Source organism: Argentina anserina, chromosome 6 (assembly GCF_933775445.1).
Source record: "Argentina anserina chromosome 6, drPotAnse1.1, whole genome shotgun sequence".
Classification (NCBI taxonomy): Eukaryota; Viridiplantae; Streptophyta; class Magnoliopsida; order Rosales; family Rosaceae; genus Argentina; species Argentina anserina.
Genome location: NC_065877.1, coordinates 7,442,770 through 7,456,514, shown reverse-complemented (window position 1 = coordinate 7,456,514; position 13,745 = coordinate 7,442,770). Strand labels below are relative to the sequence as shown.

At 38.2% G+C, this 13,745-nt stretch overlaps 2 protein-coding genes across 2 annotated transcripts; both read left to right on the top strand.

The window, feature by feature from the left end:
* The first annotated feature begins 5,812 nt into the window (after positions 1-5,812).
* Positions 5,813-6,902, top strand: LOC126796771 (uncharacterized protein At2g39795, mitochondrial-like). The gene is made up of 3 exons (XM_050523501.1): positions 5,813-6,079; positions 6,221-6,642; positions 6,722-6,902. The coding sequence occupies exons 1-3, from the start codon at positions 5,813-5,815 to the stop codon at positions 6,900-6,902; spliced, it is 870 nt and encodes a 289-aa protein (XP_050379458.1).
* A 1,219-nt stretch (positions 6,903-8,121) lies between these two features.
* Positions 8,122-13,687, top strand: LOC126800823 (transcription factor MYB3R-2). Its single transcript, XM_050528233.1, has 9 exons — positions 8,122-8,258; positions 8,630-8,781; positions 8,958-9,009; positions 9,363-9,420; positions 9,839-9,933; positions 10,005-10,108; positions 10,317-10,445; positions 10,986-12,351; positions 13,221-13,687. The coding sequence occupies exons 1-8, from the start codon at positions 8,217-8,219 to the stop codon at positions 12,337-12,339; spliced, it is 1,986 nt and encodes a 661-aa protein (XP_050384190.1). The 5' UTR covers positions 8,122-8,216; the 3' UTR covers positions 12,340-12,351; positions 13,221-13,687.
* The last annotated feature ends 58 nt before the right edge of the window (positions 13,688-13,745 follow it).

Sequence of the window (13,745 nt, the reverse complement as noted above, 5' to 3'; positions counted from 1 at the left end):
GTCACATTCAAATTGTCTTTCATAATGGAATGGGAGAATTGACCAATGAATGACTGATTTTGATCCGAGATGGAACCGTACGCATCCTCTACGCTGTCTGTGTCAACTGCTACACCAAAGCATACGTTGATATTGTTGGAGCTGCTGGCGGTGTTGGTGTAGATAAGATTTGTATTAGTTCACTAAGTGTAGAACTAAACCTATGTCAAATGAACAATGCAAATCCAATGACGATGCATATGCGCATAGTTAATCACATCATAATGAAAGTAATAGTGTCCCAACAACACTTACATATATGAATCTATAGCTCATTGAATCTCTACATCATCTTAGCTTAGACAAAATAGAGAATCAAAAACTAGCTTTCATATGAACACATATGGGTATGAGTTCTTGCAACCGATTCTACTACGTTCTCTCGAACGTCGTAATCTGATTGCATAAGCTCTCCGTGATCTGAAGGCATTTAATTGAGCAATTAAGGTCCATCGGGCACTTTCATATATGTGTCAAGATCCCTTTACAGATATGCTATGACCACTATCATATGTTGCAAATCAATTTTCATGGACACTACTACTGATCAAGTAGCGGAAAATAGTTATGTCCATTATGAGATAATATAACTTATCGTGGTCAATACTAGGATAATGAGACAATCTTTGCGCCATAAGTCTTGCAAATATCGCATGACTTCATCATTCTCATTACACTTACGAATAATGACTAACATAACAAGTCTAGTTCAGCTTGTATTAATTCTTTCCACTTCGGTCAAGTTGCACATCGTTGATACTTTACAACGAAATAAGAGCATAAGCGAATACATCATCAATCATGGGAGATCAATCCATTAACACACACGTGTTTTTCTTACGATCAATTGAGAGATTTCAATTCTTTTCTAACATCAACGAAATGAATCTGTAGCATCCCACACAAACTTAGTTGATACACGTATTTAGAGAATATCTCTTAATAATATGCGAAATACTTGTGCCTACGCACCTCGCTTCTTTCTGGGTTTTGATTCTAGAGAATTTGATGGTCTCCCCCTCTTTCGGGTAGGAGCCAAGACCGAAGCTATGACCCTTACTAGTCCATATTTGCGTTTGCCGCCTTTGTTTTGTGGTGCAACACCACAGGCGCCAACAAAATCACTGTGTACGATGGTGTCATCGCCGGCTTCCTTCCCACTGTCATGGATGGTGAAAACGGTGCTAGGACCAGGTCATATGAAATTCTCCCATATTCTGAGAGTTCCAACCTTACCGGCACATCACAACGTTATGTGTAATCTCGTCACTTTCGCAATATCGGTAAAGTCATTGAGCATTGAATCTTTGACTTTCTGGAGGTCGATAATGTGTTGCAATTCTTGCTAACTAAAAGAAATGTGGGATCTTAATGAAACATAGTGCCACACCACGTCAATTCCTAGCATAAAACCGGAATGAGAGCATTCCATATCTCCCCCTTATGACGGGAAGTATGTCTCATCAAAGTGACTGTATGCGGATATCGCAGAATAAAGATCCATGATTGTAGATTAGAAATAGCGGACAAGTGTTTGTGATTCATAACCAAATAGGTATTAGTGAAAAGAACGTTGAGATCGTATCTAGTAACCATCTTATACGCACTAAACGCTTGGTTAGTTGTGGGTCTGAAACGAATAAGTGTCGCTGCATGCAACATCATTACATATCCCCATGCAAAGACCGGCAGTTTAGTACCCATAACCAAGCCTGAACCATTGGTAGATGATTCTGTGAATGAACATGAGGAATAAAATGTTCAATGACGATCCCAGTAGACATGCAATACAAAATCATCAAAGATCTTGGAGGTGAATTCTCCAACGGTATCTAATCAAAAAGATTAGAAATGATGGAAGGGTAGTGAACCCTTAGTTTGATGAACTGAGCTAAAAACTTAACAAATGCAACGATCCTTGTGGATAGAAAAGCGACGTGTGACCAACTCATCGATGCTTTAACCTATTACCATAAAATACCAAAAAAATATCTACATTTGGTTGAATATATTGGTCCATAAACTATCACATAGATACGTTGTAAGAATGTAATATTTTCTTATTTCTCTTTAGGAGGGTTGTTCTCCTATTTGGCTAAACAAATAAATAGGCTTTATAGAACGAGAGATGGCATTGAGAATTATCAATGAAGCATCGAGGAAATTTTTTGGTACGTCACATTGCTTTCAATCGATGACTTGGGGCCTGCCAAATTTTGGAGCCGTTTACGTTTTGAAACTCACACCCATGCAAAAAGAACGTACTGTTTTGTGATACATATGATATATATATATATATATATATATATATATATATATGATGAGATGAAGCCACGGGTTGGCATCTCATGATCAAACATAGCTACTTAATTGAAAATTAAGTTGCTCCATGCATAACCACGTCAAAAATAAGACAAAAGAATGGTTTAATCATAAACTTGAATGTTGCCATATGATAACCACATTTGAATTGGTTATAATTAAGATGCTTCTCACAGTTCATGTGGCGTACAAGTCACTAAAGCTACGCAATGAGCCGTAAGGCATTTTCACAAAACTCCATTGTGATGTTTTCTCAATGTATCTCGTCCTAGATCACCGAAGGATTATGTCAAAGCCGATAAGGTAGCAAAAACTGAACCTATGATTCAAGGAATCACAGGTTACATAAAAGCTACTGTTGCAGGCAAGCAAAGTTATGTCTATAGGCTAACAAAGCTACTGGCGAAGCTTAAAAAAGCTACTGTCAACAAAATCTGACAAATTTATTCTTCTCCATTCTTAACATAAGTATCAAGATGAAAATGTATCATTGACATGTATGGTCTTTTAAACCTTAGTAAGGCACGAAGATATAAAACACAATCTCCGCATGAGATCCGTAAAACAACTACATGCGTCGTAGAACAATGTGGGTGGTTACGCAATTAGCAAAACACTTGACATTTCCAGGAGACTTCACCATAATAAAATTAAGATAGTTAACGTCAAAACGTTTCTAGCAAGAACGGAGATTGAAACAAAATGACAATCCCATCAAGTGTATTACATGGCAATAAGACTACATTCTTCAACTTAAGAGTTGGAAAAACATAGTATTTGAGCAGTTGAATACCAAACAATGAGGGTGGTAAAAACCATCTAATTGGTGCGGGTGGTCACCAATAATAAAATCGTGAGCTATGAATGACGACTTGGAGAAAACCGAAAAACCAAGTCTCAATAATCAAAACCGAATGAAACTTTGGTGGAAATACGTTTCAACAAAGAATGTTAGAAATATGCCTGAAAAAACAATAAGAAAATGATAAAGAATCGCCAGAAAAACTCGACGAAAAACCGGTGGTGCCAGTGACCGGAAAATCCACCGCCTCCGGCTGGAAGCTGGTTAGTTAGGAGGCCGGAATTCATATCCGACAAGGAGTGCCGGCAGGAACTGGGCACTGGTGCCTGAAAAACCGGAAATAGGCCGGAAGGCTGCCAAAACGGCCAGAAATGTCGGTAAATGCTGAAAAAATGTTTCAGAAACGTCAAAGATCATAACGACGTCAAATTTTGACGTTCCAAGGTTCGTTTTCCAAATATTAAGTGCCAAATTCACAATGTAGTACTATCGGGGTTCCATGTAACCCAAAAGCGGCCAATTTAAAAACCACGTGAGTTGTAAACGTTGACCATTCATGCAAGGTTTAAAGCAAATAAAATCCTCAAAAGAACAACTTGTAAACAAGGAATACGAGAAATTTTATTGAGTATGTCAATTTTTAATACATCAAAATCAAACTTCCAATTCCAATAAACGACCTAAGTCAAAGTCGAGGTAATAAACATGGCAATACCAATGTCATACTTGAAAAATATTAAGCAGAAAGCATAGTCAAATAGATTGACTAATCAAAAATTCATAGCAAACAAATCTTGCGCATGAGATGGGGGGGAGGCTTAGCATGAGGCTTAAAATCTGCTATCCTGGAGATTGGAAGAATGTTACGTTTCCATCTCAAATGTTCTCTCAATAGATAATAGATATTAGAGCCAAAAATGGCTTGTGTTTCTTGGATGTAAAGCATGCATCAAAGTCGACTCTGGTAAAACAATGTTAAAGACGTTTATTAAATCACTGTTAAGTGTGTCCCATAGAATTTTGGGGAGCTTTTGTCAGCAAATAATGTTGCTTCAAAGTAGATTGAATTTCAACTCAAATAAATGAGTACGAAGACCTTGGGATTATCATCCATAAACATGAGTTCAAAAAACTCAAAAATTCAAGTAACTGTCTCGATGGCGATGCATCCACAAGAAATGAGAATTGTATTGGTTTCGAATAAACGAAACTATTCGAGTATGTAACATGAATTAGAAGGGTTGTGATGTATATGGTCACAAAATAATCGATGCAAAACGGCGATTCTCATGATCTCACCCAAAACAGCAGTGTACTCAGACGACCACATGAAATTGATTTCTTCCCTTTAAATAATAACGTGCTCCTCTAGGACCATCACACAAAAACGTCGAATAAGAAGGGAATCATATCCCTCTTTGGTCTCATATGCGGTATAAGAACGGTGGGAAAAGAGACATAAAGAAGGCTAATAGCGCCCGATAATTTATATATATATATATATATATATATATATATATGTTCAAAAGCAGCAAGTTTAAGAAAAATATATTTGTTGGCCTGCTAAATAGATCGCATATAATTGAGATAGTTTTCAAATATCTTCATGTAAAAAAGATGCTTGATGAATTCCTTTTCGATCTTCGTACAATGACATAATAATCGTTTGAGTAACGTCCATCTTTGGCAAGCATGTCAGCATTATAGTATGACATTACGAGGTGTGATCATTTTTCTAAATAGAGCCAAGAAGGCTCGGAAGCCCAAAGGAGCTGTTGGGCTGGGTTGGGTTAGGTGACAGCCGACTCAGGTCGAATCGTGCAGATCCGGGGCAGGTCCAAAAAGAGATGCGGGTCTGCAGATGCGATGGAGGAGACCTCCATGGGTCACCAGACGAATGAGCTTGAAGTCGTTGGCGCTGGGACGACGTCGGGACTGGGCTTCTCTAGGCGTCGTCGCCGTTGGGCTTGATGCTCCTGAGGACTAGGTTGAATGACGCCGGAGTCTGGGTGGATAGAGGGCTGCAATCCGGAGTTCCCAATATGCGAATCATAACGGGACGGCGTCGACTGGCCGGTGCACAAAGCAAGTGCACGGCGGGAGAAGTAACAAGCAGCCGAAGCAGAGACGGGGAAGAAGATGGAGTGCCCAGAGGAACAATATGGGTGCCCATAGCAATTACAATTTTATGGGTTTGTTCTTCTTCTTTTGCCGACAACAATTCGTCAGTCTCTAATCTAATTTGCCGGCGAAACAAGGAAAGAAAAGAAGGTTGCCGGGGAAAAAATATTTTAGGGCTAGGGTTTTATTTTTCTGGTGGTGGCCTCATCGCTCAGACACTTTAGAACAAAGTACATGATAACGTGATCGAGTACGATAGAAACGAGAATAATAACAACGTAAAATAACATAACCGAACTATTTATTTGATAATATGGTCTATATATAGGCATTACATATAGAGTATCCTGATGAATTAGAGATTCATATCTATTACATTAAATCATAATCTACTATAATAAAGAAACTTTAAAAAGCCAAGATAAAATAATAATTCTCTCAGGAATAGAAAAGATTAAAACCCTGCTAAAATATGAGTTTCGGTAAATATGCAACCCTAAGCCGTTCTCAGAATTCTAAAGTGAAGCAATGGAGAAAATGATTAGCCTGTCATGCTCATCGGATCTGAAGATGGCTTTGTTCACTTCCGGCTCTCACAAGCCGCCGTCATACTCTTCCTCCATAGTTTCTTTCTCGTTCCGTGCCATAAGATCCGCAAGGTCGTTTGCTAATCGCCGTGAAGTCAACCGAACAAATCCTTCTCCGGCATCCCCAAAAATGAGGGCCACACAGGATCTCATTAAGGGGCTCAAGTCTGAGATCACAACTGTTCAGGAGGATTTAGAAATATTTCGTGTGTGTCCAATTGCTGTTTTTTGTTTTATGATTGCTTTATGTCTTCCGGCCTGCATAATATAATTGATGAATGAAACCAACTGTAACTGCGTAATGAGGTTGATTAGTATTGATCGTTTTGTTTAATTTCACATGTTATAGGCAGTGGAGGGTACATACGAGTTTCCATTTGAAATTGTCACTCGTTTAGGATGTGGCCTGAAAACCACGGAGACGGAACTCAAAAGAGAACTTGACGATGAGATTATTCGAGTGTCAGTTGAGTATGATACTGACGAAGAAGATGACGATGATGAAGATGAATATGAAGATGAGGATGAGGATGAGGAAGATTATGATGAAGAACAAGATGAAGAGGATGACGATGATAAAGAAGGAGCAGAAGATGATGATGATGATGATGAAGACTCTGGCATCCCAATGAAAGTGAGCATTTCCCAAAAAACTACTGGACAGCAACTGGAGTTGGATGTCACTGCTTTCCCTGATGAGATTTGCGTCGACAAATTTTCAATCAAGAAACCGGAGCATTCGAACCGTGATTTAACAAAAACCGGCAGCCAGTAAGTAAAAGCTTCTTTGTACTCTTAAATTTTAGAATTGATTATATGATCTTAATTATCTGTCTTCACCAATCACCAGGTACTTGGCTAACTTACAGAAGGAATTGGTCAAATATCTTGAGGTTAAAGGGGTCACGCCCAACACAATTGAATTATGGAAGGCCAACTTGAAGAACAAAGAGGACAGAGAATCCCTGACGAATATGCAGGACCTCAGGGCTTTTGTGGAACAAAGCACCATTTCCACTGGTGCTAGCTAGGAAACATAGTAAAACCTATGGTAGTTCCAACTTCCAGCCAGTTTATAATTATTTCCCTATTTTATGAAATTAAAATTCTAAACATGTCGTTATGCATCGACCGGTGAGAGAAAGATACGATCGAGCTAGCTGCTTGATGATATATATAAAGCAGGACGAAACCTAGCTATAAAGTATTGGTCAGACATGGTTAAATAAGTTGACAGTCACTTCCGACTGTATTCAACCTAGCTGCATTTTATTTTACATTTTCATTGACTGATTTACATCTGGCCATACATTTGATTTCTTATAAATAACAAACCATTGAAAAAAGGTGATCGAATTGGTCTATTAAAGTTTTTTTTAATAATGGGCTATTAAAGTTTCATTTGAGATGACTGAACAACAAATGAGAGGTTCGTCGGGCATTTTCGCTTCCAATGTGATCCTCTACCTCTCGTTGTTTGCATATCGTCCTCGTCGAGATCATGTACCCAAGTTCAACAAGTTGGCTACGGTTCCAAGCTTCTCTGGGCATGCTGGTCGGTTGTTGGTCATGTAACAATCAACTTCAGACGTTCTTATGTGTTTTGTTAATGTTTATTGTTTTTGCTAATGCGTCTCCGCATTTTGTTATAATTAATATGTTATCAATTCAATTGTGCTGCATCGCATCATATATATTTTTTATTTAAGTTAAATACAATTCAACGTCCTTAAAAAAGGTTTTCATTTGAGGTAACGGCCGGTGTTACTGACTTACTGCTCAATCCACTCCATAATTCCTTTTACCGCCAAGCAAACGGTCCCTGATATTGAGTATATCCAACGCAACACAGACAAAACCCCCCATCAAACACTCTCACAAATCTAGCTCATTTTTAATTCTAATTAATGATAGCAAAAACGTTTTTTTCCTACTTAAACCGCGTGCAATTTACTCCCAATCCAACGGTCAATTATGACCCGCGAACCAAGCCGCCCATCCGCAGCTTCCAAACCAGTTCGACATTTAACCAAAAAGCACCTCAGAGTGCCGTTTGAGGTTCAAACTTTCCTTCCCCTAACGTCTTCTCCTTACACGTCAATCGCCGTTAACCGATAGGGTTCCCCGAAACCCCCCCTCTTCGGTAACGGCATCCAACGGCGACGTCGGTGCTATACATTTTCGTTACAAGTTTTTTAGATTTATATAAATTTTATTCCCTTTTCTACCCTTCTCCCTTTGGTTCTCTTCTCTCTCTCCTTTGTTTCAACGGGCGAGGATTTTTCGAAACCCAGAAAAACTCGAAAATTTCATGTTTCAGAGAAAAGGGTATTGGAATCGATTCGATGAGCTTCACTTTGATTCCCTCTACTTCTTCACCACCAGAGGTAACTGAAAGTTTCAATCTTTTTTGGGTTTCATTGGCCTTGACTCTGTGGGGTTCATGTCATCAAGTTTTTGGGGTTTAATTGGACCTGGTAGATGGTTTGAATTGTGGTTTAGGTTATTGGGTTTGCGATTGGAGACGTGGGTTTATGTTTAATTTGGGTTTTTTTTAATCTGAAACTGAATTTAAGATCTGGGTTTTGGATGTTTGGGTCTGAGGCGGTGGGATTTTGGAGATCTTCAGAGTAAAGTTTGGAACTTTCTAGGGTTTTATGTTGTTTTTGATTTGGTTTAGGGGATAGTGATTGGGGGTTTTTGTTTATGTTATATGTGTTTGATTGGAATATTGTGATTTTGGTGATTGTTTTTGTAGAAGGGGAGAAGTGAAGTTCCAATTGAGGAGTGCTGCCTTGTGAACAAGCAATCCACGCCTGCGTCGAGCTCCGATTTCGAAGGCAGTGAGAGTCCTTTCCTCAAGTCCCCCGGGATTGGGGCCAGCCCGGCAGAGGCTTCTCCAGTTAACAAGTACTGTTCCTTGAGTCCTTAACAGCTGCTGTTTAGTGTTAGCTTTTATTCTAACCATGTTTGTTGTATGCATTGGATATTTGGATTTTCGTGTAGTGGATAATCCATTTGCTTGTGTATTTTCCATCAATGCTGTGGGAGGTTAGGGAGCTGAATTATGTAACTTTACTTTGCAGGAGGATCACTGGTCCTATTAGGCGAGCCAAGGGTGGTTGGACTCCACAGGAGGTTAGCATTTTCATTTTTCAAACATCTGTTTACTTGTTTGTATTAGCAGCTAGAAACATGCATATTTTCCTGATATTACCTGCATAGTCACGCTGAGGTACTTTATTGTCAGTAATTAAGTCATCATGGAAAGGATAGCTGCTGTTGTATAGTTTAGAATAAATAGTTTCATTAGTTGTGGTTAATAGTGTACACCAATATATTTGAGAGCACCATGGTCAATCGCTTTAGCTTATGATATGATAGCATTGATCCATTTCATATGTATTTCTGTTAAACATGTTGTATCACTTTCTTATTCATACCTCTTGTGATATATGGTAGTAATTCGCAACCTGTTGAATTGGCTACAGGACGAAACATTGAGGAATGCAGTTGCAAAGTATAAGGGGAAGAATTGGAAGAGAATAGGTTTGTCTTTGTTTATTCAATCAAGTTTATCATTTATGTTGGTATTTTCGCAGTCGAACAGATAGCAGCTCACTGGAGATTGTAGACTAACCTTAGTAGGTATCTGGCTTTTAGGTGGCAATTAGTCTGCTGTGACATGCTTAACACACGGAATCTTTTACTAGTGGAGACCTTGATAAACTAAATTTAATATACTTTTGGTTGACGGTTACACCATTTAGATCCTAGAAACTCAAAGCTAGTCATCTTAGATAAAAAATTGTTAGTGCTCACCAGTTGTCTGTTTGTATGCTACACTTTTTTGTTGTGAAATACTAAAAGAGGGAGACTGTATGAAGATATACTCACACACACAGAAACCTAGTCTTCTTGTATAGTTCACTATATTACTTTTAGTGACAGTATCTTGTATATGCAGCTCAATATTTTTCTGATAGATCAGAAGTGCAATGTCTCCATCGGTGGCAGAAGGTTCTAAATCCAGAACTTATTAAAGGACCATGGACTCAAGAGGTTGGAACCTACCATCTTCTTGTTTTTTTTTATGTGTTATTTGCATCACTGAACGTAATATTCATTTACAGGAGGATGATACAATTGTTGAACTGGTTGCAAAGTATGGACCTACAAAATGGTCATTAATATCAAAGTCTTTGCCTGGTCGTATAGGAAAACAATGCCGAGAAAGGTAACCTTCGTGAGTCATTGCTATCATGATTATTTTGTTAACATTAACATGATATGTCTGACCTCAATCATGCCCCTACTCTTAAAGATGCTTTTTTTTTTCTTTTCGAAAGAGGATTTATTGTACTTCAGTTTTTGTATTTTCCAGTGGTTTCTTCATTTAAAGAAGTATAAGCTGATTAAGAAGACAATTTTTTTTATTCCATCAGGTGGCACAATCATTTAAATCCAGATATAAAAAGGGAGGCTTGGACTCTGGTTGAGGAATTAGCCCTTATGCATGCCCACCGAATGCATGGGAACAAGTGGGCCGAAATAGCTAAGGCTTTACCTGGAAGGTACCTTCTTATCTGCATTATTTTTTGATAAATGTCATTTAGGTGCTAGTGTCCCATCTGTCAGCATATCTACATGACAATGTGGCAGCGTTATTCTGCTGGAGGCAAAAATTTCATTCAATTACAACTGTGTTCATAGGATGTTTAGTGCCAATTAGTTTGTCTAATTTTCAATCAAACCCAACTGTCCCTATGAGATTAGGATGTTTAGTACCAATTTTATGTAGTTTAGACAGGAAATGAATATGGGGTAATGAAATCCTTCTCCCTTTTCTTTCCATCTTTGTAGCATTATTGTAGCAGAAATCTGTTTTGGGCTTGGGTTCGTATATTGTGCCAAACACTATCAATATGTGGAAGAAGGTGCTTTCATTTCTTTTTCGTGTGTGCGCTCTGCATTAATGATTCCAAACCTAGAGATAATCTAGTTTGGAATTTTTACAACTATGAGAAAAGAGACTATTCATTTGAGTGGACATCTAAAGCATTATTTCTATTACTATGTCAACTGTTTCAAGTAACGTAACATTGTTTTTGCAGGACTGATAATGCAATAAAGAATCATTGGAACAGTTCCTTAAAGAAGAAACTAGATTTCTACTTAGCGACTGGGCAACTTCCACCCCCACCAAAGAATAGTTACCCGAATGTGTCTAAAGAGACAAATAGATCCACTGCAACTAAAAGATTGCTTGTTGGCTCAGATAAAGGATCAGGTTCAACTGCTCGGACATTGTCTGGAAATGCAGACACACGTAAAATAGATGATGTCAGTGTTCAATTGCAGTCCTCTGAACCTCTTGACATGGATGTGTGCGCTTTCTATTTGGCAACAGGGCAACTTCCGCCAGCACCAAAGAATAGGTTCCAAAATGGTGCTAAAGAGATAAATAGATCTACTGCAACTACAAGATTGCTTGTAGGTTCAGATAAAGGATCAGATTCAACTGCTCACACACTGTCTGGAAATGCAGATGTGCGTAAAATTGATGATAATGGCAAGGATCAACTGCAGTCTTCTGGCTCCCAGGACATGTGTGGTTCATCACATATTCTTCCAGATGAGCATGCTGATTCTGAAGTCATTGAGCGTCGGCAGAGATTATCTTGTATGGATCCTAGTTGCAGCAACTCAGAGTTACTGCCAAATTCCTCTATCTTTGGTGTTACCAGCAAGCCGCAGATTGAGAATTTAAGTAGTGACAGTGAACCGAAGTATGAGAATTCTGAATTCAACTGTCAAAAAATTGAACATAAAGTTGACAGCGCAACCGTGCCAGTTGAAATTCCTAGCTACGGTTCATTGTACTATGAACCACCCCCTTTGGACAGCTCTATTCCTTTAGATTCAGGGCTTTCAGACTTGCATTGCTTGCAGCATGATTCTAGTCCAAACTTATCACCTATCAGTTTCTTCACACCTCCTACTGCAAAGAGCAGCGGTTTATATAATCGAAGCCCTGAATCATTTTTGAAAATAGCTGCTAGGACGTTCCCCAACACTCCTTCTATTTTGCGAAAAAGAAAGTCTGCCCACAGATATTTACCTCCTAACAAACTTAGGATAGTTGATAGTGAATCAGTCAAGGAAACACTCATTGAAAGAAACAAAAATAGTATGGAGTTGTCCAGATCTCGAGATGTAAGTTTGTTTGACAGTCCAACCAGTCATGGTATTAGTACAGCTGATCCTAATGGTAAGTCTTTCAATGCATCTCCTCCATACCGGATAAGATCCAGGAGGACCGCTGTTTTCAAGTCTGTGGAGAAACAACTTCAGTTTACATGTGAAGATGAGTACGCTGGTAGTTCTAAACCTGTGGAGTTAACTGCAAATGGAAGCTCTGTTGTCCCCAAAGATAGTTCGCATGCATCAAATATGGAAGTTACCTAGGGGGCGTACACTGTAAGTTAGTTTTACTTATTGTTATTCTTGAAGCTACTTTGTCCATTGTTTTGCTTATCATGTTTCTATAGTATGATGTGGGTGCATGCTCTATGATGATTTTTCTTTTCTTTCTTATTTTGCTTGGAAATAGGGATCTGACAATAAGTACTACAGTGTCTCTGAGTGGATTATGCTAATGGACAATAAGTACTACAGTGTCTCGTTCCTGTATATGATATATAATTCATTAGTCACGGAGCGTGAACTATCTTGTTGAACAATTTTACCCTAATATATTATTTTACATGTTAATCATATGCACAGATAAATAGCTTGTGATGTTGATGATGCAGAATGCAAATATGACAATTGATAGATATATAAATTTAGGATAGAGGAACCAGAGTTGTCATTCTTTCCGTTGTAGATTTTTAATACTAAGAAAACTTAAACTAAACATTTTGTCTTGCCAGTATTTTGTTGCAAAAAGTAGAAAAATGCGAACAAAATGTTACTGAGTCACATTTAAAAGGTTTCCTGTACATTTGAAATATGTCATAGTATGGAATTAGTTTATTAGATCTCCATAATCCAAGGTGATATTATTGGCAGACAACTTGTGTTTAGGTAATACGCTTGTGACTGTCTAACCTTGAACTGTTCCGCCGCTCTGCTGCTTGGATATTCTGTTTTTTTTATATAGCATATTTTGCATTTATCAAAACTGTCCGAAGTTTTCTTCTTTGCTTTGTAATAGTAATATTGAACCATTAGGTGTATATCTTTATGTATTTCACATGCAATATCTTTTGTAGTGTGTTCATGATTGAATGAAATGAACGTTGATTATGAAAGGTGTTTGATTTTACTTCTTATTTCTTATTTAGGTACAAACGAAGGAGATGCTATTTAAGCTGGCACAGTTTTGAATTGGTGCACAGGGTTTTTGAAACGATAGGATACATCGAAGAGACTCTGAAATACACAACTTGTTATTAGTTTACAGTGGGGAGTGCATCTTGAGCATACACTATCTTCAGCTTGGCGAAATTCAGTGGGGATTTTGTAATGTGTAGAAAAATACTGATAGGCCGCAGATGATAGTAAAGATATATTCTTTTTGGTACATTATTCTTTAGTGGAAATATATTTATTGTACCCAGATCTGTACAGAAATCCACCATGGAGAAGAGCAACGATGCTTCATACTTAATTTCTTTTTTGGTAATGAAAGCGTAGCTGCTACCCCATTTGTCAACGTGAAAACTCCGAAATACGATGTTCTACCCATCATCACTGAACCTTGTAAATTTTTCACCACATTGCGGACTGTTCTCATGCGTAAATAGGCTTGGAGTTCCATGTTTTTCCCTGATTTTTCTCATGATGTACCAAATAATACAATATTTATA

Excerpts from the sequence above, each read along its gene's own strand:
- LOC126796771 (XM_050523501.1), top strand. The coding sequence starts at position 5,813 with ATGGAGAAAATGATTAGCCTGTCATGCTCATCGGATCTGAAGATGGCT. Across the intron at positions 6,080-6,220 it reads AGGATTTAGAAATATTTCGT|GCAGTGGAGGGTACATACGA; the intron begins GTGTGTCCAATT and ends CACATGTTATAG. Across the intron at positions 6,643-6,721 it reads TTAACAAAAACCGGCAGCCA|GTACTTGGCTAACTTACAGA; the intron begins GTAAGTAAAAGC and ends ACCAATCACCAG.
- LOC126800823 (XM_050528233.1), top strand. The coding sequence starts at position 8,217 with ATGAGCTTCACTTTGATTCCCTCTACTTCTTCACCACCAGAG. Across the intron at positions 9,010-9,362 it reads GTGGTTGGACTCCACAGGAG|GACGAAACATTGAGGAATGC; the intron begins GTTAGCATTTTC and ends AATTGGCTACAG. Across the intron at positions 9,934-10,004 it reads AAGGACCATGGACTCAAGAG|GAGGATGATACAATTGTTGA; the intron begins GTTGGAACCTAC and ends ATTCATTTACAG.